The 25,403-nt window shown below is 41.9% G+C and overlaps 4 protein-coding genes across 4 annotated transcripts; all 4 read left to right on the forward strand.

Annotated features, from left to right (window-relative positions):
• Positions 1-1,108: 1,108 nt before the first annotated feature.
• On the forward strand, positions 1,109-2,051 carry LOC127756993 (non-specific lipid-transfer protein 4). Its single transcript, XM_052282380.1, has 2 exons — positions 1,109-1,556; positions 1,690-2,051. The coding sequence occupies exons 1-2, from the start codon at positions 1,207-1,209 to the stop codon at positions 1,697-1,699; spliced, it is 360 nt and encodes a 119-aa protein (XP_052138340.1). The 5' UTR covers positions 1,109-1,206; the 3' UTR covers positions 1,700-2,051.
• Positions 2,052-5,628: 3,577 nt separating this feature from the next.
• LOC127756992 (non-specific lipid-transfer protein 3-like) lies at positions 5,629-6,409 on the forward strand. Its single transcript, XM_052282379.1, has 2 exons — positions 5,629-6,088; positions 6,177-6,409. Exons 1-2 carry the CDS (start codon positions 5,733-5,735, stop codon positions 6,184-6,186), a joined length of 366 nt encoding a protein of 121 aa, XP_052138339.1. The 5' UTR covers positions 5,629-5,732; the 3' UTR covers positions 6,187-6,409.
• Positions 6,410-10,965: 4,556 nt separating this feature from the next.
• LOC127756994 (non-specific lipid-transfer protein 2) lies at positions 10,966-11,900 on the forward strand. Its single transcript, XM_052282381.1, has 2 exons — positions 10,966-11,422; positions 11,525-11,900. The coding sequence occupies exons 1-2, from the start codon at positions 11,076-11,078 to the stop codon at positions 11,532-11,534; spliced, it is 357 nt and encodes a 118-aa protein (XP_052138341.1). The 5' UTR covers positions 10,966-11,075; the 3' UTR covers positions 11,535-11,900.
• Positions 11,901-15,042: 3,142 nt separating this feature from the next.
• Positions 15,043-16,016, forward strand: LOC127756995 (non-specific lipid-transfer protein 1). Its single transcript, XM_052282382.1, has 2 exons — positions 15,043-15,484; positions 15,629-16,016. The coding sequence occupies exons 1-2, from the start codon at positions 15,144-15,146 to the stop codon at positions 15,636-15,638; spliced, it is 351 nt and encodes a 116-aa protein (XP_052138342.1). The 5' UTR covers positions 15,043-15,143; the 3' UTR covers positions 15,639-16,016.
• Positions 16,017-25,403: the final 9,387 nt, after the last annotated feature.

Here is a 25,403-nt window from a genome sequence, read left to right on the forward strand (position 1 = left end):
CTGTTTGACCACTCGTCTTATTAAAAAAATATTTTTTTTAGAATTACACAGTACAACGTAAACATTCACAACGCACGCGCACTCACCCTACCCCTATGAGTGCCTCGCTGTCCAGGGGTACAAAAATATTTTTTTTAGAATTACACAGTACAACGTAAACATTCACAACGCACGCGCACTCACCCTACTCACCCTACCCCTATGAGTGCCTCGCTGTCCAGGGGTACGTCGCCTACCACTGAAAGCACAATGCCGATAAATTCTGGAAAATTCGCTCCCATGGAGAGTCGAACCCAGGACCTCAAGTGCTACTGAGGCTCTTGTAACCACTAGGCAACAGGCCCTTTCGCCTTATTAAAAAATTTGTGCAAATATAAAAACAAAAAGTTGGGTTTAAAGTACTTTAAATAATAAAGTAAATCACAAATAAAATAAGGGACAATTTGAACCATGCCACACAAATTTTACAAAATTTGTGATATGCCACTCTGACCCATATGTCATTGACTCATGTGGGTCATACATGTCATTGAGATACGGGTGGCATATCTCAAATTTTGCAAATATAGGGTGGCATGGTTCCAACAAACCCATAAAATAAATAATAATTTCAAATTTTTTTGAAAAACACGAATGGTCAAACAATATAAGTAAAATGTTAAATTTCTAGGGGACAGAAGGAGTACTTATATATAAACTCTCTCCGGATGGCTGGATGCAGGTGCCATGAATTTATCCTAAATTAGGGTACTGCAAATTAAAGTTGGCAAGTAGTAAATGAAACAACTCAACAACCACCAACTCATGAGATCAAAAGTCATATGTACAGTTAACTAAAAGCACGCAGTGTTAATTTTAGCTTTCCACCGCCCTGCACATGTAACTGCACGTGTAAGGTATCAACTGATGTGTCGGACACTCGGACTCGGAAGTCCTCTTTTCTCTAGGATTGAAACACTGCGCTTCTTGAAAAATTACCGGGAATTGAAGCACATAAGCGTGGGTGCATGATTTCACTAATTACTCTCTAGGATGAAAACCAACTCCAACTTATAGGTCTATCATCGATCTCCGGCTGGCCCAAAACCCCTATATAAACCCTCTCCCTACCCCTCCCTCACTCACCCACACCACACTCCACTCCAGCATAGTACTGCGCTTAGCTAATTAAGCAGCAACTTAACTTGATCTTCGTGTGACCGATCGATGGCTCGCGCGGCGAATAATAAGTATGTGGCGGCGGTGATGGTGGTGGCGCTGCTGGTGGCGGCGCCGGCGGCGAGCGCTGTGACATGCGGGCAGGTGGTGAGCATGCTGGCGCCGTGCATCATGTACGCGACGGGGAGGGTGTCCGCCCCCACCGGCGGCTGCTGCGACGGGGTCAGGACCCTCAACTCCGCCGCCGCCACCACCGCCGACCGCCAGACCACCTGCGCCTGCCTCAAGCAGCAGACCAGCGCCATGGGCGGCCTGAGGCCCGACCTCGTCGCCGGCATCCCCTCCAAGTGCGGCGTCAACATCCCCTACGCTATCAGCCCTTCCACCGACTGCTCCAGGTAATTCATTATAGTTGATTACCATCAGTATGATATTTACTACGTACTACTACGATTTTGATCTGTGTTATTAGCTGCAGCTTAATTAACCATTAATTGTTAATCTGCCTATGTATTGTGCATTCGCATGCAGGGTGCACTGAGTGGATCAACGTCAAGTGATGCCACAATAATAATGGAGAGATGGATCCGTCGATCTGCGGCTCTCGTTTTGCGGTTGCTATCTGCAATATTCGTCGTCGTCAGAGAGATCGAGCTAGAAATGCATGTTACTCCTCCGTTCTGTTACTATCTGCTTACCAGTTGCTTCGTCGCGGTTTGATAGTCGTTGTTATAGCTAGTGTAAGAGTGTGAGGGTTGATTTTGATCTGTCTCCTTTACGGGACGAGGGGCAGACGAATCATGCATGAATCTTAGAGGACCTGCTTGCATTGTACCTTACTGCATGCATGCATGCTTCAATATATATCCATCAAATGAAGAGTCTTTTAATAATGCATCTTGTCAACTATTTCAGTTCATTAGCTGGATCTGCATACATATATGCTAATCTACATATAATGCTCCTACAGATTCTGGCATGTTCTTCATTTGTACTCCTCACGGCCGGGGTGATGATTTACAGTATTTTAGCACCTAACTGGAATATAATGCTGGATGCTGCTGAACTTGTTTGTCTCACTGGGTTTAAAATAAAACAATAGTAATATATAGTAACTTGTTTTGTCAGTCAAAGCGCAAAGATCAGGGATATATATGAGTAAAATGTTTTCAAGTAAAATCTTTGCCTCCAGAAATCAATCAACTTTAATCGTCGGTCCGTACTAAGCAATCGCATCCTATCGTCGTTTTCCAGCTGGAGCGCGGCCTGTATCTGTTGGGCCGGAGCACCCTTAGCCCGCGTGCAGCCTATAAGTCTGGGCTGGCCTGGGACGGGAATGGGGCTCAAGCGCGGCCCATAATGTGTGTCCTGCGGCCCATGTTGATTTGCCTGTCCAAATATGAATATTGTTTGCACGCTTGGTTGGAGCGACAGAGTGAAAGAAAAGTTGTCCAGTTTCATTCCCATTCCTCAATCGTAAAACCCCAGTATTAAAATCTGTGAAAATCCATTTCCTCGACGGTTTAGATGGCGATTTTATCCTACGTAAAGTGTTTACTAGATCTACATAAGGATGAATTATTCATAGATGCTGATCGCTCTGGAACAATCAACATGATGTCAACAACTTTCGTAATTAATTAGCAGCCTTCGATCTCCAACACTCCGCGAGGATGCAAGCAGGAATTAAGCTCGGCTATGTGCTGAGCGCCTCAAACAACAACAATATATAGGGCTGTAGCTCTCCGTTGGCAAGATGTATTTTCTATTTTTCTTCCTCCTTTTAACCCTGCAATCTGTACTGAGCTTCCTTGTAAAACCTTCACAACCTTGACTTGTAAAAAAATTACTCAGTAGCTAAATTTAATTAACTAACTAACTTTAGCTTTTAACATAAAAAAGAATAAGATGATACCTAAATTTGTTTTGCTATCGGTAATCCATATAATTAATATAGACATTGAGCACCTCGATCTCCGAGCAGGTACAATAGTAGACTACAAGACTCGATGTGTGTATGATAGATGGGACCAGATATTACTAGTTTATAGGTAACTATTGTATGAATTAGCTATTAAATTGACTATAGATGATTTGGAGTTAGTAGTTAACTATACTCTATAGTTGAATATAGATTATTTGGAGCTAGTAGTTGGAAGAAGTCTATCACGGAGTGAAAAGACACAACATAACAGTGGTACGTAGCCACATCCCTTGGCGCTGACATCCGGCACTTAGTTGCTGAGCCGCTCCGGTCGGGCGCCCGCCCAACAACGCTCCTGTGTTGGGCGGGCCTCGAGTGCTGAGATGGCATCAGGCGGGTCTCGAGTGCTGAGATGGCATGGTTCAACGCCATTTTCCTTGGCGCTGACCTGCTTAATTAGTCCCTGGCTCGGCTCTCAGCGTCAGCTGTAATGGCGCTGAGCTCTGTCTACTCAGCGCCATTTTCGCTGGCGCTGAGATCCAGCCCTGGTTCTAGCAATCCATCCATTGACAGATTCCAGCAATCCATCCATCCATTCACAAGCAGCAAGCAGCCAACACAAGCAGTTCACAAGCAGGTTCATTGACAAGTTCACAAGCATCCATCCATTCACAAGTTCACATCCACACACAGCCAACATACACATCCATCCATCCATTCACAAGTTCACAAGCCGCAAGTAGCAAGCACAGACCACATCCATCCATCCATCCATCCACAACACACACAGGCAACACACATCCATCCAACACACATCCATCCATCCATCACACATCTATTCACAAGTTCACATAATATAGGTTCAAAGGTTCACAAGTTCACAAAATATAAGTTCATAGGTTCACAAGATCACAACTAAAAAGGCTATGGACTGTGACACCTATTTCTTCCTACCGCTTGGAGCGCGAGGCTGATCAGGAGTGTACCTTCAGTCGGAAACATGAGCTCTCTTGTGCTGTGGTCGAGATGGCCCCTGCAACGATTGTGGAGCGTCCTGCAGCTGGGAGGGACCGAACTCCACTTGCTCCTCCTTTTCCTCCTCCTCTCCCTCTTGTTCACCCTCTTGAGCCACTCCTCGACTTCTCCCCTGCTCAGCCCGTCAAGGTGGTTCGACGGCATCATCGGCCCTGCATCCCACACGTGCCGCCAACTTCTGCATCACTGTCGTAGAGTTTAGTACCAACAGAAGGAAGGAGTTAGTTCCAATTATGTGTACGGTGCACAAATTTTACAAATCTACCTGTAATGCATTCCGAAGAACGCTGCTCTCTTGTTGCGAACCAGGGGGCGTGCCAAGTGCCACGCCCGCATCGTTGACTGTCCTGATCAGCTCCCATGCCTGTAGGAGAAGTTATAAGCACGAAGTACGGAAATGGGAAAACGAGTAACTAGAACCCATACTCACCACTCTGTCTCAAACCGGACCCGCCCCGACCGTGCTACCTCTACGGGTACTTGTATCGTACTTGTTCTGCTCCTCCACCCCAGTTGGGTCGTCCGCTATGTTGGCTAGCGTCCAAGCCAGACATAGGGTGAGGCGGTAGTTCCTCGTGAGCCAGGCTAAGTACGCGTCGAACTCTTGCCTGTTGTGCATTGCTTTATCCGGCATGCGGTTGGCTTCGAACTGGTTCCATCGATCGATGTGTGTCTGATGATAAGCAGTCAAATCGGTGGTCTTCTTGTTTTTCCTTCTGTATGTCCACCCTACACGCAAGACATAGTAATATGCAAATTTTTAGTGACAAACGTGCAAATAAGACCGACTAGATGAATTATCCAAGAATTGAACCTGATTTCTACATATGGTTATCGGAGGGAACTGGACTTTCTTAATTATGGAGTTCGATGCTTGTAGAGAATCTTTGCGGGATCATTGGTGCTGAGGGTGGGCATCTCAACGCCGAAGCGGTTGGCGCTAAGGTTGGGCAACACAGCACCGAAGTGATTGGCGCTGAGGTTCTTGCCACGTCGGCAGGGGGGTCGGCTCGGCCGCCACGCTGGCACGAGGTCAGCGTCAGGTCTAGTGGCGCTGCTATTTACAATCTCAGCGCTGAGCTGACGGCCTATTTCTAGTTGAAGTTTTTAGCATTGGCTAGTTTCGAAATAAGTTTTTGCAAAAGGATCAATTTGTCAAAAAAAAAACGGTGAATTTCAACCACGGAGTGAAAAGACGCAACATAACAGTGGTGGCAATTAAGAAGGTTGTTCCTGAGCATGCAAACAAAGATCGATGGATCACATGCGTGCATTCACGCACGTATCGACAGATCCCGAGGGTCCCAATACGCAACCACCGGCTGGTACATATGCATATGCATGCACGCTCAATAATTCTAGCTATTCTATTAGCTAAACACAGTAGATCATCTCCCATCTCCGGCCGGCCGGCCGATCTGGAAGTTTCCTATCGCTAACCTAATTAACCCGGCCTTAATTTCTTTCTTCTCCACCTCCATCTATCGCTAGCTATTTATACCACCCCTCCTCGACAGCTTTGCTCACTCCAGTACTCCACCACAAGCTCTAGCTTACAGCTCACTACCAGTGTACATTGTTGCTAGTTAGCTAGAGCTAGATCTCGATCGAGACAATGGCGGGTGCTCGCAGGACGATGGCGCTGGTTGCGTTGGTGGCGGTGGTGGCGGCGGCGGTGGTGGCGGAGAGGGCGTCGGCGGCGGTGAGCTGCGGCGACGTGACGTCGTCGATCGCGCCGTGCCTGTCGTACGTGATGGGGAGGGAGAGCTCGCCGTCGTCGTCGTGCTGCAGCGGGGTGAGGACCCTCAACGGCAAGGCCTCGTCGTCGGCCGACCGCCGCACCGCCTGCGGCTGCCTCAAGAACATGGCCTCCTCCTTCAGGAACCTCAACATGGGCAACGCCGCCTCCATCCCCAGCAAATGCGGCGTCTCCGTCGCCTTCCCCATCAGCACCTCCGTCGACTGCTCCAAGTATTCTACATTTTCTCTCTCTATCTGCATTTGCTCCATCCATGTGTTGGCCTAATTAAGCTAATTTCCTCTTTCCTTTTTTATGCAGGATCAACTAATTACTAGCTTGATCATCTCCAGCTGAGATCGATATGTATGGGAAGATCTAGAGAGTGACTGTTCACTGCTAGCTTTGTTTATTTTCTTGCTGCATGCGTACGTGCACTATATAATGTAATAATGCGTTTCAATGTTTACATGTAGTGTACTATGTACACTACTTATATATTTTTCATATATATAATAATCTAATAATAATAATGTTGTACTGATACAAGCGTACACACACTTGAACTTGCTGTGCCCCGTTCTTTTACTTCAATAAGTAATAGTATATGGATGGAATGATATGAGCTGTTATTAATTTGAAGAAATGCCAAATGGAATTCTGGAATATAATTAATGACGGATCAGTGACGAGGCTCCATGCGACCACGTAGTGATGAACGTACTTCCGTACAAACGTTTTTTATGGGCCGGCAGCACACCATGCCTCAAAACTGAAAGAAAAAAAAAACGTAATGCAGACTAGCCTGCTCTCTTTCTTCATATATGGCCCATCAATTCATTTCTTGGATCCTAGCCCACCAAACAATCCAAAGGGAGAATGCTCTATATCCTTTTACCTCCTTTTGCCAGGCCCATGCCACACAAAATTTAATTAGTTAATCAGAAAATAAGGGGTAAAATGGGAAAAAAAGAAGAAGAAAAGAACAAAACAAATAACTACTGTACATAGTTCAATGGGATGTTTATTCTAAGTAGTAGTCCTCATATAAGTGTGTATACCCGCTCCCCTGCTCTCACATTAATTATGATGAAAAAAAACTACTCTTACCTTTATGTGACACATTAGTTCTGTATAGCAGGCTCTTCATTTGTCCCCTCCACCCCCTACTCCATAGTTATTAAGACCAGACCGAAGAATTAACTGGTAGAGCTCTCGGTTCACTAGTCTGGTGGTTCGACCATTGGTTAGGCCAGTCCAACCGTAGTTCAATGTACAATATGACGTAAATGTTTGGTACCAACAAAAGTGAAGAGATAGTGGGATGGGTAGTGCGTACTCTTCTTAGCCATGCGACCCAAAGTCGATTTTTGATGGAGTTTGCTCAGTGGGCTAAGGCTTTTGATGGAGTTTGCTCATTGGGCCTCGCCTCAGCCCATCAACAAAAGCCTAGTAGCTTGTTACCCTGTCTGACCACTCCAATTCAAAGCCCGGTTTATATAAAAACCGTTCGGTTCAATTGCATAGCCGATCTTTTAAGGGGACTGGGCCGGCCGAGGTCTGACCACTCCGGTTCAAAGCTCGGTTTATATAAAAACTACACGATTCAATGGGTTTTCCCCAGTTCAAGTGAACAGTCGATCTTTTAAGGGGACCAGACCGATCGAGGCCATGGTTCCGGTTTTTCCCGGTCGGACCGCCGGTCCGGTCCGGTCATAATAACTATGCCCCACTCTTTCCTCTTAATGTGAAAGAATATTTTTGTCACCAAGATTTATATTCTTTTTATGTTCATAAACAAGGGATACTTCTTTTTTCATCGTAAGAGGATGGGGTGGCCTCTCAAAAAAAAAAGAGCGGGTGTGGGGAAGGGGAGTTACAAGATAAATTTTTATACTCTAGAAAGGTTGAGAGTAATCTTTTTTTTTCGTCAGGAGGTTAGGGAGTGCCAAAGAGGAGGGTAGGAACGAGAGGGACAGGAGGGGTCCAAGGGGAGTTTGGAGAGTCTAGGACAAAACTAATGCTTGTGAGAGTATATTTTTTTTTACATCACGAGGGAAAGGGAGGGAAGAGGGATAGGTGGGCAACTATGAGGCTCAATGCGTTATTTACCGCTAAAATAAAACTTATCGCTTTTTTTTATTTCTCCCCTTATTTTTCTTATCTACTTGTGTTCTATTCATTGACCTGGGTCCTAGCTGGCTAGCTAGCATTTTGTAATAAATCTATCATATATTTATTGAGTTTCAACCCAATAAAAAGATTAAAGGACTTGTTTGGGATGGAAAAAAAACCCTAGCCCATATATTCGTAATGACATCCCAAGAATTTATTTCAATTTACTGGTGCACCTCAAATCATAATTTCAACTCTCATCGTTTGATATGTAGCTAATATAGCCGTAAAAAAAAGAACAGAGCAACTAAAATAATTTACAGGATAAAACTTGTATATCTATGTTGGCAATTTAAAACACAATGGCGAAAAACAAACCAAGATAGAGGAAACCTGAAAATCAACTCTAGAATTATGGTTGAAAATTCAAATTTTTGATTTGGTTGATAAGCCAATTTGCAAACGCGCGATGATAATGTTGTAAACTCTACAAACTGGTAAAGGTCCTTGTGTTCAGGTGGCTGCCCAGGCTCCGTCGTTGACATCTTCACTGCAAATAGCCATCGATGTCACGAAAAATTGGTCGACCACCGGAAAACATTATTAGTTGTCCAGACTTTATGATAACGCTCTTTCTCTTGTGGTAGAACCTTTTTATCTTGGTTCAAGCCATAGTATAGGCACATATGCTTGTTTCTTTTAGATTTAATCGCTTGAGAGAATATATATATACTCTACCTACATATACATATACAGATACGTTCAACAGTAAAACGTGTGCCCACCGAAGTTATGTGAGTTAGGCCTCTAATCTTATTTATCATATGCTAGTGAGCGTGTGACGTCCAATTCTTTTTTTTCAAACTCTCTATATTAGGTCTGGTTTAGTTCTCAACTTTTTCTTTAAACTTCCAACTTTTCCATTACATCAAAACTTTCCTACACACATAAACTTTCAACTTTTCCATCACATCGTTCCAATTTCAATCAAAATTCCAATTTTGACGTGAAGTAAGCACACCCTTATTTCAAAGGGAATAGTGCTCTATCATACAAGCCTGACGAAAACACCAAGGCTGTGTTTAGTTTACACCAAAATTAAAAATTTGGTTGAAATTGAAACGATGTGACGGAAAAGTTAGAAGTTTATGTATGTAGAAAAGTTTTGATGTGATAGAAAAATTGAAACTTTGAAGAAATATTTAGGAACTAAACAAGGTCCAAGATGAACCGATGGTAGCCCTCTTTAATTTGTCTAACGTCTACATAGAAAGTTGGCCATGGGTTGCTGTAGGTGGCATCATGATATGCATTAATACCTAGGAGGAGGAGTAACGGTTGGCAGGTACTCCAGATCGATACGAGAATGACATGAACATAATGGATCGTCGGCTTCAATTTGGAAGCCACCTGCTGGCGACCGACAGCCGTCCCGGCCGGGAGGGATAACCTACGTCAACGATAAATAAATACTCCTACTAACTGGAGTAGCTAGCAGCTTGGTCTTGTGAAAAAGAAAGATAAAATTCTACTACTCCATAGTGTACGTGGTCTTATCTAGAGCTTAATTGGATTGCAAAATAGCATACAGCTGATTGATTAAAAACTACGTTAAACTTATGGGGTGTTTGGAAATTAGGGACTAAATTTAGTCCCTCTCATAAAAGTATAAGTCCCTTTAGTCCACTTTAGTCCCTCCAACCAAACACCACCTTCAAACACCACCTTAGTAACTGAAAATTCTTAGATTTAATTGATCGATCTGCTGAGAGCTTTGCATTGTGGAGCACATGCCAGGCCAGCTAGTACATTCTTGTGATAAGAAACATGAAGTTTCGGTTTAACCTCTTAAATACATGCATGCATGGTTGATACAATACACGTCCTGAACATGAATAAATACTATTAAATACGTTATCCGAATTTTATCATATAGTAATATATTTGGATTAGTTTCTTAATATGACTTTTATTCTTTTATCCCAATTATATATCAATCTCTTGTGTACTAAAATGTGATGTGCTATTGAGATATTTCACTGTGTTTGTACCAACTCCTAAAAATACTCATCATATCGTCGTTGTTGGTTGGCATTCATAGTTTATTTTGTAGCAGCTGAGCAATTTTAGTTAGTCTTTTTAGCTTGTAAGATTCTTATATTTCTTAGCAATAGCCGAGCGCATTATTGGGCTATAGTGTAACCAGGTGAAGCGTACGCGTGTGCATAAGATGTCCTTGTGGTTGAAAGAAGAATACTGGAAGGATCGTTGGATGTTACTGCTGATATGATGGACACTTGGATCCAAACATCATGAATGCGCTCAACTACTTGCATGTTCCAAGTGTACAACATGCATGCTAGCTGCTACAAACGACTAGCTCTGTTAGGCCGCTGCTAATCATTTTCTCATCACTAATACTAACACTGTGTGACTAGCTAGCTAAACCAGCCCTAACAACCAACCACCCTGATTCAATTGAATTGAATTGAATAACATTAGACGCACCGACGGCTAAGAACGGTGCCTATACACTAGCACTCCAAGCTTAATTACACTATGTGTAAACCAATTAGAAAATGTCACGAAACATTCTATAAACAAATTAGATATTTACTCTTAATAGTATTATACATATGTGCAAAGTCTCATATTCAAATTCAATATATTTTAGCTGTAACAAAAGGTGAAAAAAAAACCCGACAGTTTTAAGGGTAAAAATGTCAGGATTTTGTCTTTTTTATGGCTAAATATAATGAAATTGAAGATAAGATTTCACATGTAGGTGTAAAACTATTGGAAGTATGTGTTCAATTTTTTCTAGAATTTTTTATAACATTTGCTAATTGATATGTATAGTGTGTACATAAATAAAGCTTTTGTGCATAGAATATGTTCTCTAATTATAGGTGGACTATATATTCACGTAGTAACTACATTTGACTTGGTCGATGCATCGGCACAGATGAAATCATAGCTATTTAAAGCCCCCTACATTCCCGGGAATTCTCATCGATCGATCTCACCTGCAGCAGCAAACGATCGAGCACCACACACCAGCAGCAGCAAGTCGATCGATCGTCAACACACACGACCAAGATCGAGATGGCTCGTGCACAGCTGGTGTTGGTCGCCCTCGTGGCAGCGGCTCTGCTCCTGGCGGGCCCACACACCACCATGGCCGCCATCAGCTGCGGCCAGGTCAACTCCGCCGTGTCGCCCTGCCTCAGCTACGCCCGCGGCGGCTCCGGCCCGTCGGCGGCCTGCTGCAGCGGCGTCAGGAGCCTCAACTCCGCCGCCAGCACCACCGCCGACCGCCGCACCGCCTGCAACTGCCTCAAGAACGTGGCCGGCAGCATCAGCGGCCTCAACGCCGGCAATGCCGCCAGCATCCCCTCCAAGTGCGGCGTCAGCATCCCCTACACCATCAGCCCCTCCATCGACTGCTCCAGGTAATCATCCATCAATATGATAGATTTATACTATCGTTTTGCATATGATCATCTAATTAATTAAGTACATATAAATTAATTTGTGCGTGTACATACGTGCAGCGTGAACTAATCTGATCGATCGCTACCGGAGGATGACATGCAGCGCCGGCCGAGATGCAGCTGTCGTCTCACGCTTTGTATCTTGTGTTATCTGTGTTTATGCTGAATAAAATGAGAGCTAGCTAGCTAGGTCGATCCATCGCCATGCATACATGGTTGATCGCCCGGCCGGTCACTACGCTATCTGTTTCCTTAATTTATTCGTCGATCGACTATACGTACCTGAGAGCTAGAGATCAGTTTTTGTACCATATGCATATGTACTTCTGCATGTACACGGAGTACTACTTGTACTACGTGCGTGTACGTTGTGGATTATACATAGATATATAGCTCTTTTTCGTATATAAATACATGTTCTACACCGATTACTCCATCTTCCTGGCATTACACATATATACAAACTTGGGTAAAAAAACAGTACTGTGTTAATTTGTCTTGAAATATATATACTCTAATAATCAATTAATAAATTACTCCCTTCATCTCGAAATATATAAGCATTTTTAAAATAGCGTCAAGTCAAATATTTTTAACTTTGGTTATTAATAGCAAAAAAATCAATAATGTAAAATTGATATTACTAGATTTATCATTAAACAAACTGCCATAATATGCAACTCTTTTTATTTAAAATATGCTGAGTTTCAGAGGAGAAGAAAAGAGAAGATTGAGAAGATACGCAAAACGAGGTGTACCATTAGCGCATGATTAATTGAGTATTAACTATTTTAAACTTCAAAAATGGATTGATATGATTTTTCAAAGCAAATTTCATATAGATTTTTTTTTTGTAAAAACACACCATTTAGTAGTGTAAAAAAACACACCGCTAACGAAACAAACTTTCTCTCTTTCACATGCTGTTGAAAACAGCCTTACTTTTATAAATATTGTTAGTCAAAGTAGCATCGTGAAGACCATATCGAAGTCCAATAATACTTATATTTTTGGATGGAATTATTAATATAGTCAAAGCCGCACTTTGAAAGACTATTGAAAGGGGTAAAACTATGAGAACACATAATTAAGTTGTTCAACGAATACAATGTTGGAGTATTGTATTAATTAGATAGCCAACAGATATCTTGCAATCATCTGACCAAGCTTTATATGTCTACCCCGCAAAAAAAAAAGATATGTCTAGTTATAACTTACCTGACACATTTTATAGGCTCGCAGAGTGTGAGAATGATTATCCTATTTGCTGAGTACTGCTACATGTATTAAATTTTTCTTACTAAATTTGTACTAACAATCGTCTTAACCGTTTGATTCAAGTAGATGAAAGTTATAAAAAATCTAGATGCACTCATAGCATGATATGTCAGTGTTAGTAAGAATTTAGTAAGAAAAAGTTAATACGTGACTTTTCCCATAATAAAAAGGATACTTATTTTTTCTAGACCTTTAGAGTGAATATGATAACTTCTTCAATTTACTCTTGTTCTTTTGATATAATATAATGTTTGAAAAGATGGATGGACGATATACAGGCAGGCCGGTGTATTAATATATATAGTTCCTAAAGTTTCATGTTCTTCATTTGAATCGGATGCACTGCAGGCCGGCCTTGTTTCATTTCTCCTGGCGAAGAAGCCCTTGGCCCAAATACACGTCAAATTAATCTCAAATATGGAAAAGAAGCTATGTCATGCATAAATATTTATTCATTTGGATCATACTCCCTCCGTCCCAGAAAATATCAATTCCAATCCTAAGAAGAAAATAGTGAAGAGTAAAAATGACCAAAATACCTCTTATTGTTGGAAAAGGTAGTAGTAGTGATAGGTAGGTAAAAGGTATTTAAAGGATAAAACTTCTCGTTTTGTGTGCTGAGAGCAGTTAAGATGATAGAAGTTGATTTTTTTGGGACAAAATTTAAACTAAGATAAGTTTTATTTGGATAGGGGGAGTATATACAAGGGAAAGGGCTTCATGGCCCATACATCCTAGCTTACTTATCCACTACTACAGAAGCACTAATCGGTGCCAGTTGAGAAACCCCCTTAGGTGCCGATTTTCTCAACCAGCACCACGGAAGTGGCATTGATTACTCGGGTCAAAACCGACATCTTTGAGATATACACGAGCCAAAAAAAAAACGGCTTGTTGTATCGAGCCGTCAAGCTGATCCCAAATAATAACCTAATCCCAAAATTGCGTCAAATCCATGAACACGTGAACTAAATTGCGTCAAATCCATGAACAGATGAACTATAGTAAAAGAATCCCTAGAAAAACAATGCATCTAGATCAAATAATACACATCTAGATCACATCAACATGAACAAATCACAAAGAGGGAGGAGAAGAGATGGATCCACGGCCGCCAACACCGTCGCACCTCTAGCCAGCTCTCTCCCGCCGCCGCATGCCACCTCCCGCCGCTGGGCCACCCCTCCGGACCGCCACCGGGTCACCGTCTCCCCTCCTGCTAGATCTGGCGGAGGGGAGGGCCCCGCCATATTGCCGCCTCCCTTCCCGCTGGATCTGGCGGAGGGGAGGGTGCCGCCGCTTTCGGGCCGCTGCCTCCCCTCCCGTCGGCTCTGGCATAGGGGAGCACGCAGCCGTGCTGCCGCCGGACCACCGCCTCCCCTCCCACCGGATCTGGCGAAGTGGAGGGCCCCGCCATGGTGGATGGAGGAGGAGGAGAGAGGAGAAGGAAGAAATGGAGAGAAAGAGGGAAGAAGAAGAGAGGAGGAAGTGGACTGTGGGTGTGGGAGATAGAGTTCGAGAGAGAGAGGGGAGGAAGAGATAAGGATGGGGGTAGATAGGGTGGCTCAGCTCGGCTCGGTCGGTTCGGCAGATAGGTGTCGGTTTAAAAAAAAGGCACTTATAATATATTATAGGTCTTGGTTTTTAATTAACCGACACCTATAATATATTACAGATGCCGGTTATTTCTTAAAAACCAACACTCATAGTATAAGTGTCGATTTTTCTTTAGAACCAACACCTATAGTTGTTTAAAGGTGTCGGTTTTTTATGTTTTCATCCAGTTGAGGTGGGAAAAACATTATATATAGGTGCCAGTATTAGCATGTCCAGCACCTATAGTGCTAATATATATGTCCCTTTTTGTAGTAGTGATCCCTCGGAATAATAGTAAACCAAACAATATTCTTATTCTGCAGGTGTGAACAAATTAAATTTAGTTTTGTCTTGATCATTTGCCAACTATTCTTTTTAAGGTTAACTGTCGACTACTCGCATTTCTCATATACCCATCCTCCTGTGGAAAACCTCAACCCTCCTCCTAGTGGAAAACCTTGAGGACATGTACCGTAAAAGGGGAGCAAATACAGTCGACAGTAGATGGAGGGGAATAGCTCTGGTTTTCCCAACAGCCAACCACCAGCTGCTAAGCTAGCTCCCAATCGTATTGAATGAACGTATGGACACATGCACCGTCTAAACACCACAAACCCATCCCTGCTTTGTTAATTGCTCGATCTCTTGCAGCTGCGCATCTGTGCATGCATCCACACTAGCAACTCTACCTATTTAAGCCCCTGCATTCCCGCGTATTCTCCTCATCCATCTCATCATCAGCAACCAATTCGCACCGATCGATCGATCGATCCAGCAACTAGATCAACAGTACTAGCTAGGAAGCATGGCCCGTGCACAGTTGGTGTTGGTCGCCCTGGTGGCAGCTCTGCTCCTCGCCGCCCCGCACGCCGCCGTGGCCATCACCTGCGGCCAGGTCAACTCCGCCGTCGGGCCCTGCCTGACCTACGCCCGCGGCGGCGCCGGGCCGTCGGCGGCCTGCTGCAGCGGCGTGAGGAGCCTCAAGGCGGCAGCAAGCACGACCGCAGACCGGCGCACCGCCTGCAACTGCCTCAAGAACGCGGCCCGCGGCATCAAGGGGCTCAACGCCGGCAACGCCGCCAGCATCCCCTCCAAGTGCGGCGTCAGCGTCCCCTACACCATCAGCGCTTCCATCGACTGCTCCAGGTAATTAGTTAATCATCTCATCATCTCTCTCTCTATATATACATCTAATTCCGTTAAATATAGGAGTATATAATTACGCATGGCTTTGCATGATGGAGTACTATATACATGTCATCTAATCTATATGTATGTGCGTGTGTGCAGGGTGAGCTGAGCCATCGATCAGAGACGGATCATATATATACAGCAGCGCGCCGGTTGCCACCTAGTAGATTCTGCCTGGGTCGATGTGTGGAGCCGAATTCTGTATCCAGTACTAGTAGTATCATATCTGTATTCTGGAATAAAAGATGAGCTAGCTAAGGTCTCGATCAATCACCATGCATGCATGTGTGTGCATCCATGGTTGATCGGCGGCCCGGTCACGCTAGCTAGCTTTCTTCTTCTTGTGTGTTCGTCTCGTACGTTTTGCTCCTTTTCGAGGGGTACGTGTACCAGAGAGAGCTAGAGATTCTACATGCATGTACTGCAACTCCTTGTACTACGTGCTTGTTTTGGATTATTACACATACATATAGCTCTTTTTCGTACATTTATAGCTCCTTGTAGAGCTCCATCTATCTCTGCGGCCTTGGCCTGTGTGCATCTTCCATAAGCCATTATCTCGATACATAATTGTTACTACCTCATCTAACAATAGAAGAAGTTTTAGAGTTTGACACAATTATTAAGAAAGTAAAGTAAAATTAAATGGAGGATAAGTGTGATTAGTTGAGAATTGGAGGTGGGTGGGAAAATTGAATGGTGAAGAGTTGTGATTGGTTGGGTAAAGAAGATGTTATATTTTGGGACAAATTCAAAATACTAAAAGTTGTTATATTTTGGGACGGAAGCGGCGGGCAAGCGTGGAAGTGGTCGGCAAGCGGTGGGTGGAGCAGCGATGGGCGAGCTCAGCGGTGGGCGAACGCGGCAACAGGTCGTGGGCGGAGGTGGCCGGAGGAGGAGCGTAGCAACCATGGGTGAGCTCCGTCAGCCTACTCCGCCCGCCGCGTCATCGTCATCCTCACCATTGGCCGCGCCATCATCCTCGGAGGTGCTCCGCTCCTTCAAGGAGCTATGCTGCCTGCGTTTCAAGCTCACCATGGTAGAAGGCGTGCTGCCCGGGTCTCCTCTATACCCCACCGCCGCCACCCCGCTCCGCCCGCCGTCTTCTCCGGCTATCATCGTTCCTCCTGCCTGCTTCATGCATGGCTGCTCCGCCCGACGCCACCCCGCTTGCCCTGCTCCTGGCTGATAGAGGATAGAGAGAAGAGAATTGGAGTGAGGATGATATATGGGCCCCACAATTTTTATTCCCTCTTTGCTAATTAGGAAGCCACGTCAGCGAAACCACCCATATATACTGCCATGGAACCTATTTTGCACGGTTTCAAACATTTAAGGGGTAGACATTTTTGGTATTGGGGATTGAGGATGTCATATAAAATCAATGTAAAGTTAAGGGAAGGTAGGTGAACTTATTCCTTTTGAAAACTAGGATTGGCTTTTGATGGGCTAGGATTGGCCCGTCCAATATTGGTAATAGGATTGAAGCCGATATAAAATATGGCCCATGGCCCACTGCAAATTATAATTATATTGGCCCACTGATGAATGCTACCACTTAGAGCTGCCGAGCTTTGCTTGTGTGATTGATAGCACTATCCTATAGCTGTAGATGTTTAATTCAAGTTAACAGTGCCTTAATTAGCATTTATATATGCTTTTTTAAAAAAACAAAGTTGATCAAGTACTCTTGTTTCTTTAAGATGGACACCTTCTTATGTTTATCTGCCTGTTATATTTTCCAGCAATTAAAACACATTAATTCTTCCTTGAGTAAAATTAAACTTAAGGTGGATACAAATAAGTGCAACGAAACACTTTCTGCGATGTGACAACTTGCTTAGTCCGTACTAACTTAGTTTAAACCGACCACTCAAGTGAAAATGATCTTACAAGACGCTCTCTATAACACGCTTGTACGTTCCAACCCATGCTAGCAGGATAGTACTAATTAATTGTTATTTTGCAGAAAAAAAAAACCCGTAACTTGCAAAGTTGCAATGTAACTTTATCTAAGTATTTAAGGTCCCTGTATTTTTCAATGGCTATTTTTGATCGGAGAATTTGGGCTCGAGGACTAATGTTGTCATACATTTTTAACTAGGGTTGAGGATAAAGTAGAGTTGTGGCAGGAACCAAACACTATCTATTGAAATTATGACTTCCTTAAGGTTAGGTGTGGAAAATTAGTTGCCAAGTAAAACTCCATGGCTCCATGCTAGCTAGCAGCCTAGCAGTTCCAGTGTGGTTTCCACCAGTGACCGCAACTTTACTCTTCATGCAATCAATCTGGGCTTCTATTGTGACAAGTACAAAAGAAAGGAGATTTAGAGAAAGAGACATCATTCTAAACATTATTTTAAGAAGATATTATGAGGATATTGGGGATTGAACTCTAGATTTCAGGATTGAAACCACGCACTAATCCTCGTCACTGCACTACTATAAGTGCATCTTCCCTTATGACAAGTCAGGACGACCCAGTAATGGGAGAGGCAAGATCGAATTTTTTTTGTCTACAAAATACAAATTTCCAGTGTGGTTCCACTGTTCCAGCCGGTGATCACGATTTTGCTCTTCATGCAATTAGTTTGTGCTACCCTATGACAAGTCAGAAAGGCAGAGTAATGGGAGATGCAAGATAGGAATTTTTCTTTTTCTACAAAAAATACTACAAATTTCTAGCGCGGCACATACTTTCTCTATCTCAAAATAAACATGTGAGTCCTCTACGAGCTATATGTTTGAATCTACATATGTTTGCATGGACTAAACAGGTTATTATATTGTACATAAATGAATGTTTAAATTTATAAGTTGCTATATTTATTTATATCCACCATATAAGTTTGTATATCATAAGTGTAATTTATCTATATTTATTCTTGCTTGGTCGTAGCTTGAATTAATTGAAGGTCATGGTATAATTTATATAACTCTGAAACAAACAAATGCAGCTGAGATATGCGTACAGTTGGAATTAATTGAAGCTATATATATGTGTTGCACTGTTGCATGGTTGAGAAGATTTGGCGGGTCATTATCGATCGATCAGAACAAATATTAATGGTGAGAATTAATGTTTACCTTTAAAACACTGGAAGGTTCGGTCATCTGTAACGGGTCTAAATTCTCATCTCTATCGGGTAGCGCCCCCGTCACTAAGCAACGGTCACTAATGTGAGAAAATATCTCAATCGGGCATGCGGCCGTCACGGATAACATACATCTCAATCGGGCCAACACTATAGCCCGTCACAGATGACTATCATCTCAATCGGGTCTAAACTATAGCATATCACGGATGCCTCTCATCTCAATCGGGCCTAAATTATAGCCCGCCACGGATGACTCTCATCTCAATCGGGCCTAAATTATAGCCCGTCACGGATGAGTATAATCCAAAAAAAAATAAATTTTGGTTTCTTTGGCTATTCTCAAGCCTTTAACTTGGCACGCCCGCGGGCACGCCCGCGGGCCGGTCTTTTCTTCCCGATCGGTCACTCATCCCGAAATTGCTCCACCCTAAGAGCGCTTAACCTTAGAGTTCTTTGGGGATCGGTTTCCGGAGAAGAAGTTATACATTTATTCACATACATAACCATCAATATATTTAACACAACCACATTCACATAACATTCATTTTGATCACATATTTCACATCCATTTACATATTTCACATGTTTCACTAGAAAAACCGAGTTAATTGGATCAAATATATATTTAGCAAGTATTAACATGATGAGGAGGCAAATCAGACTTCTAGGCAAAAATAAATTTCGAATTGAATTTTATGATACTAAATGAACTCATATGAAAAAACTACCAAAAACAAAGTTGTAGAACTCATTGAGATCTACCAATTTTATTTTGGTCATTTCTCCATCCGGGTTTGATTGCACGATATAAAATTTGAATTTTAAAATATAAGAAATTCAAATAATTTTTCGAGTAGTAAATGATTTCAAATGGAAAAATTGTCAACAATAAAGTTGTATAACCCATCAAGATGTATAACTTTTGTTTTGGTCATTTTTCTATATAACATTTTTTTTTGAACAGTTTGAATTCGAATTTAAAAATATGACAACTTCAAACAATAATTTCAAATATTAAATGATTTCAAATGGAAAAGTCATCAACAACAAAGTTTTATAACTTATCAAGATTTACAACTTTTATTTTGGTCATTTCTCTATATAACATTTATTGAATAGTTTGAATTTGAATTTCAAATTATAATAACTTCAAACAACATTTTTAAATACTAAATGATTTCAACTGAAAAAGTCATCAACAACAAAGTTGTATAATTCATCGAAATCTATAACTTTTATTTCGGTCATTTCTTCATCCGACAAAGTGATAGTAACATTGTTCACAAAATTCACATATCTTTCATCTAGTTCTATAAACCATCTAGTTCACATATCTTAAATGAACTTTGTATTATTATAATTACTTCTTGAGCTCTGAAAATTCACGGGAAAATTTCAGAGAATATTTAGGGCACAAAGAATATTACAAAATATTCTCGGCCAATGATTTTTAAAGGAAATTTTTAATTCCCTCAATATTTCACTTGATTAAATTGCTTTAACTTTTATTTAATTTCTAGAAATTGCATTATTTAATGATTTTTAATCCCAAACGAAAATCGGGGTGTTACACCCGCACACCTTCCGGGTCCCCGCACCCCCAGGTTAGCAGCGGCGCTGACCAGCAAGATATGGTTGTTTCTCCTCTACAGGCGAGGGGATGAGCAGCACTAGATGAGGAAAAGCATGGACAACGCTAGAGAAGGAAAAGCAAGCAGAGAGGAAGACCGGAGTGGGATATGTTGGCGCTAATCAGAAAGGTTGCCGCGACCTCCGCGCGTGGAATCAGGACACGGACTCGAGCGGCGGAAAGAACGGAGTTGGGGTGGCGGCGGATCGATGTGTAGCATGGCGAGCGGCGAAAAGAACGCAGTTGGGGTGGCGGCGGATCGATGTGTAGCGTGGGAATTAGGGTTTCTTTGATTGTATCGATCCGTAAGTAGTTAGATGGGCTTTAGTGTGATGGGCTGCCCTTTTTTTACGCTTTAATAGGATACTAATCTACCTTATAGTTCAACAAATGATTCACTCATCACTCATCACTCATCTTTCATTCCTCGTTCAACGATCCGAATTATCTCGCTTACATCTAACGCATCACAACCAGCCACGTAGCACGTGGGGTCACCCGGCGAAAAATCGCGCACGCGGGATCACCGCTCGGTTTGCACTCCCTTTTCCTTCGCACGCCGGCCCTCCGCCCTCCGTCGAATCGTCAACCGCGGCCCTCGCACAGTCATACCCCCATGCCGCGCCGCCCTTCGCACTCTGCCCTCCACCAAGTCGTCGTCGCACAGGCCTTCCCGCCGCCGATTCGCTCCGCCGCCAGGACCCAGCGCAAACTGCGGTCACGTCCTTCCCCCTCCCCGTATTCACGCGCTCCCTCCCTAATCCCTAACCGCGCTGTCTCCCTCCGTCAATCCCCGTCGAATCCACCGCCTCAAGCGTCGTGGCTCGTCGCCGTTGCAGTCGTCATCGAGAACGCTGCCGATCCCCAGTCGAAGCCGCCCTCACGTAGTCCTCAACCAGTAGCCGCCGCCGCCGCCTAGCCCTGTGCCCTCGCCAGATCGACGCCGTGACGCTCTGCCTCCTTGCCCTGGTCGCCTCATAGCATCTCGCGCCAAATCGCGTGGGTCACACCTCTGTCCACGGCCAACGCGGACCGCGCCCCTCCAACCGGACCAGCAGCATCGCCACTGCCGACGGGAGCAGCATCCCCGTCCAAATCGGCGGCAGACAACCAGGTGGGCTTCCAGCCTTCCACACGAACCATGGCGAGGTGCTGCTCTGTTGCTGGGACATGGTAAAATCTCTTAGACCAAACCATTTGATGTGCTAGCTTAATTCTACCGTGCTTGTCTATATTTGCTAATATCACTTCTACTCCCTCCGCTTCACAATGTAAGTCATTCTATCATTTTCCACATTTATATTGATGCTAATAAATCTAGACATATATATCTATCTATATTCATTAACATTAATATGAATGTGAGAAATGCTAAAATGACTTACATTGTGAAACGGAGGAAGTACAAACTATATGATGGTTCCGGCAAGAGTGTCAAATCGATCGGTAATGTTCAGAATTGTGAAACATGAATTGTGATCTCTGCAGTGTTCAACAAGTGTTGAGTTCTGTGTGAGTATGTAAGTAGGGGAGAAGCACTGTAAGTAGTGACTTGTATATGGCATATATCATCATTGATCTGCTCCTTGCGTAAAGCGCTTCAGAATTCAGATAATTTCACAAACTAGATTGATCAGGGTTTAATAATATGTTTTGCTGAACCTTGTCTATCATATCTGAGTGCAAATATCAGTTTGTCAAATCACTGTTCACGTTATTTTTTCCTTGTGGATATGCATTGGCTAATAACTACGTAGTAGTATTTTAGAGACCTTGGTTTGGATGTAATATAGATGTGCATCTTGTTTTATAAGTTTCATGCCTTCTTAATTCATAAAAGTGCCTTGAACCTTTGATGGGTGGCTATCAAAGCTCTCTCAGTCTAAAACAATTCTTACTTGGATACTTTAATGGTTGATATGCCCTTTCTGTGAGTTGTTCAGCGGTCCTTGCAAAAGAAACAAATGCTCATTGTTGGCAAGATTAGTTTCTAGAAATTCGATTTGGACCAGGTATGTCCAACAGAATGAGATTTGGATTTTCTTTTGGCATACTATGGCATACAATGAGAAATTGGTGTTGCCAAAGATGTGTATCATGTGTTGCAACGGATTGCTGGTTTCTCTTTCAAATATGGTCTTTCCAAAAATGGCCATACATATTTTTTAAACCTTTCTTAAATTCTGGACAGAGGATTGTGATACAAATGGTGATTATTGATGAAACAATAGAAAACCTTTAATTGATACTCCCTCCGTTTCGAAATGTTTGACACCGTTGACTTTTTAGCACATGTTTAACCATTCGTCTTATTCAAAAAAAATGTGATGTATATAAAACTATATGTGTACATGAAAGTATATTTAACAATAAATCAAATGATATGAAAAGAATAAATAATTACTTAAATTTTTTGAATAAGACGAATGGTTAAACACGTACTAAAAAATCAACGGTGTCAAACATTTTGAAACGGAGAGAGTATTTGTTTATGCATGTAGAAAAATAAGAACCATCTTATAAAGTAGTCAGATCAACTATTACACATCAACATGGTAATAGTGAACAAATTACTCTTGATTGAGACTTGGAACTTTTATAACTAAAGGCTACTCCTGTTTGTAATAATAAAATTTAAATAAATCTGGACCTCAAAATAGTAAAATATTTTTTAAGTAGGAAATGAACTTTTTAACATGGATTTCATGTGCATATTTCCTAAACATCGCCGTAGTGTTAGCACGGGCAAATTATGCTTGAGAGGTGGCTTCAAGAGAGGTTTGACTGATTTTACTATTAAATATTGCCATATTCCGATGCTTGAGAGTTGGCCTGGAGAAAAATTTGGGTCCCACCCCTATTTTATTAGAGTGTAATTTCAGGGTCTTAGTATGCTTATGGAACCCACAAGCTTTAAATTATTCATTTCTCTCTTGGTTCTCTGATGTCTATTGGCTAGAGAAGACTAGAAGTTGAAGTTTAAGCTAATTGTTATGCACAAATTGTTAAGATAACATTGTTTTGATTTTTTTCATGTCAGCTTGCTAATTGTCCAAATTTTTGTTGTATGGCGGTTGCATATTTTGAGCATTTGGTTCAATGCCTACCGGAGAGAACAGAGCTCTGCATTTGGTAAAATAGTTTCCTTTCCTGATGCATGTCGGATATTCGGTTTGATCATTTCACTTCCTTCAACAGAAAATGTTTGCAATACTGTCACTAATGCCCTATTTTAATAAGTTTCCGAACACATCTCCACCACGCCACCGTCCTCGCAGCCCCCTCTGTATAAATCAGTGCTTTAAGTGTCCATCTCCATAGTTTCTTATCAGTAGAACTGCAGAATTACATTGACATTATATATATATTCATGCGCCATATTGGAAATCTTGTTTCATGGCTAATATTAATGTTCTTACTTTTCTGAACCGATAAATTTCAGGTTGAAAGGTGAAATTAAACAAACATTGTCTATTCATCACATCATATGTGTCTAGCTAACTGCTAAGGTACATATAGTCGCTACTCTTGCTGATATGCGCATGTTCACTGGCACGCCAGTCTATTCGGTTTGCCGCCGGCTGCGATGAACAACAGCTGGATTAATCTTGCAAAAAAGTTCTTTTTTTCAACTGTATATCTGTTCAGATTTTTCCAAATTGCATTAATATACTCCCTATGAATCTTTATATTAAACGCTGCAATCCTTGTTATAAATCTACAATTTTTCCTAATTGCAGGATGTGCTACCATGATCATTCGTATGGCATGTCACTGACTCACTGTCACTTAACCTGTTGATAACTGTACATGCTATTTTGGTAGCTCAAGTTATGGTGGAATATTTATAATCATTTTATGAACTCTGATGGTAAATTGGTACGACTTCACTCCATAAGTTTTGCTTCTCTATGCATTATGAAAATGACACCTTTGTGATTTGTTAATGGAATGCGGGATAGTATATCTGTTTAGTTTAAGATATTTAGTGTTTTCGTGGATGTATATTGACCACATATTCGGTTAATATTTCTTAATTTGGGTGCACGGTGAATCAGACCATATAGGCTCAGTTGGATCTGTTGAGAAAAGGTTGCGTTCTTTTGGTGAGTTTGAAGAAAGATTTTTCGCGCACGTAAAGCAAGAAAGCTCATTAGCACATAATTAATTAAGAATTAACCATTATAAACTTTAAAATGGATTTATTTGATTTTTCAAATATCTTCTATATAATTTTTTTTAAAAAAAACTCACCATTTAGTATTTTGAATTGTGTGCTAATGAAAAACATTAAAGTTAAAGTTTGGAGTCGAAGAAAAACATATCAATAAGATGTGCTTGTGCTGGCTGGTTAATCGAACAGCTCCATCAACGCTGTGGGGCTTGGAAGAGGTTAAAGGTATGGCTGGGTATACGATACAATGGTTTCATTTCCTGTTTTAGGTAAATGTGGAAACTCTTCAAATGAATGTGAATATCCTCGACATATAACAGTGCTTCTTGTCCTGCCACCTAATAATGTAATTCTTGTAGACTACTTGCATAGATCTGCTACTAACACACACAGCCAGGTTGCAACTATCATTGATTCATAGAAGAATGGTATAGCATATCCAATGTAACACTGGAATCCATCTTGTACGTGCTGTTAAGAAAGACATTAAGTGCTTCATAGGTGATACAGCTATACAGTTGGAGATGTAAGTTTTGCATGATCTTTTTTATTTCTGTTCATCTGTTTACTGGCAGTTGTGATCATGTTCCTTTTTATCATGACCTTGTTTATTATTTTTCATGGAGGAACAAATGGATTTTGTCATCATCAAGGTAGAGAAGAGGGACATGATGACATTGCAGCGCACGAAAGCATAGGCACCTCCGCACCAAGCAGTCACAATAATCAGACTTTAATTCATATTAATGAATGAATACTAATTCATATTTTTGTATTTGTATGCCTTGATGACCTGCTCTACAGAGATGGGATTGCATGGTCTATTCAATTTATTTATAATTAAAATATGCTTATTTTTCTTCAGAGCAACATCTAACCAATAATCGTTGCATAAAATACTACGCAAATTCTGTGTATATTCTAAAAGTCTAGACATATAAATTGTGTATATTCTAAAAAGTCGAGACATAT

Source organism: Oryza glaberrima, chromosome 12 (assembly GCF_000147395.1).
Source record: "Oryza glaberrima chromosome 12, OglaRS2, whole genome shotgun sequence".
In the NCBI taxonomy this organism is placed as follows: Eukaryota; Viridiplantae; Streptophyta; class Magnoliopsida; order Poales; family Poaceae; genus Oryza; species Oryza glaberrima.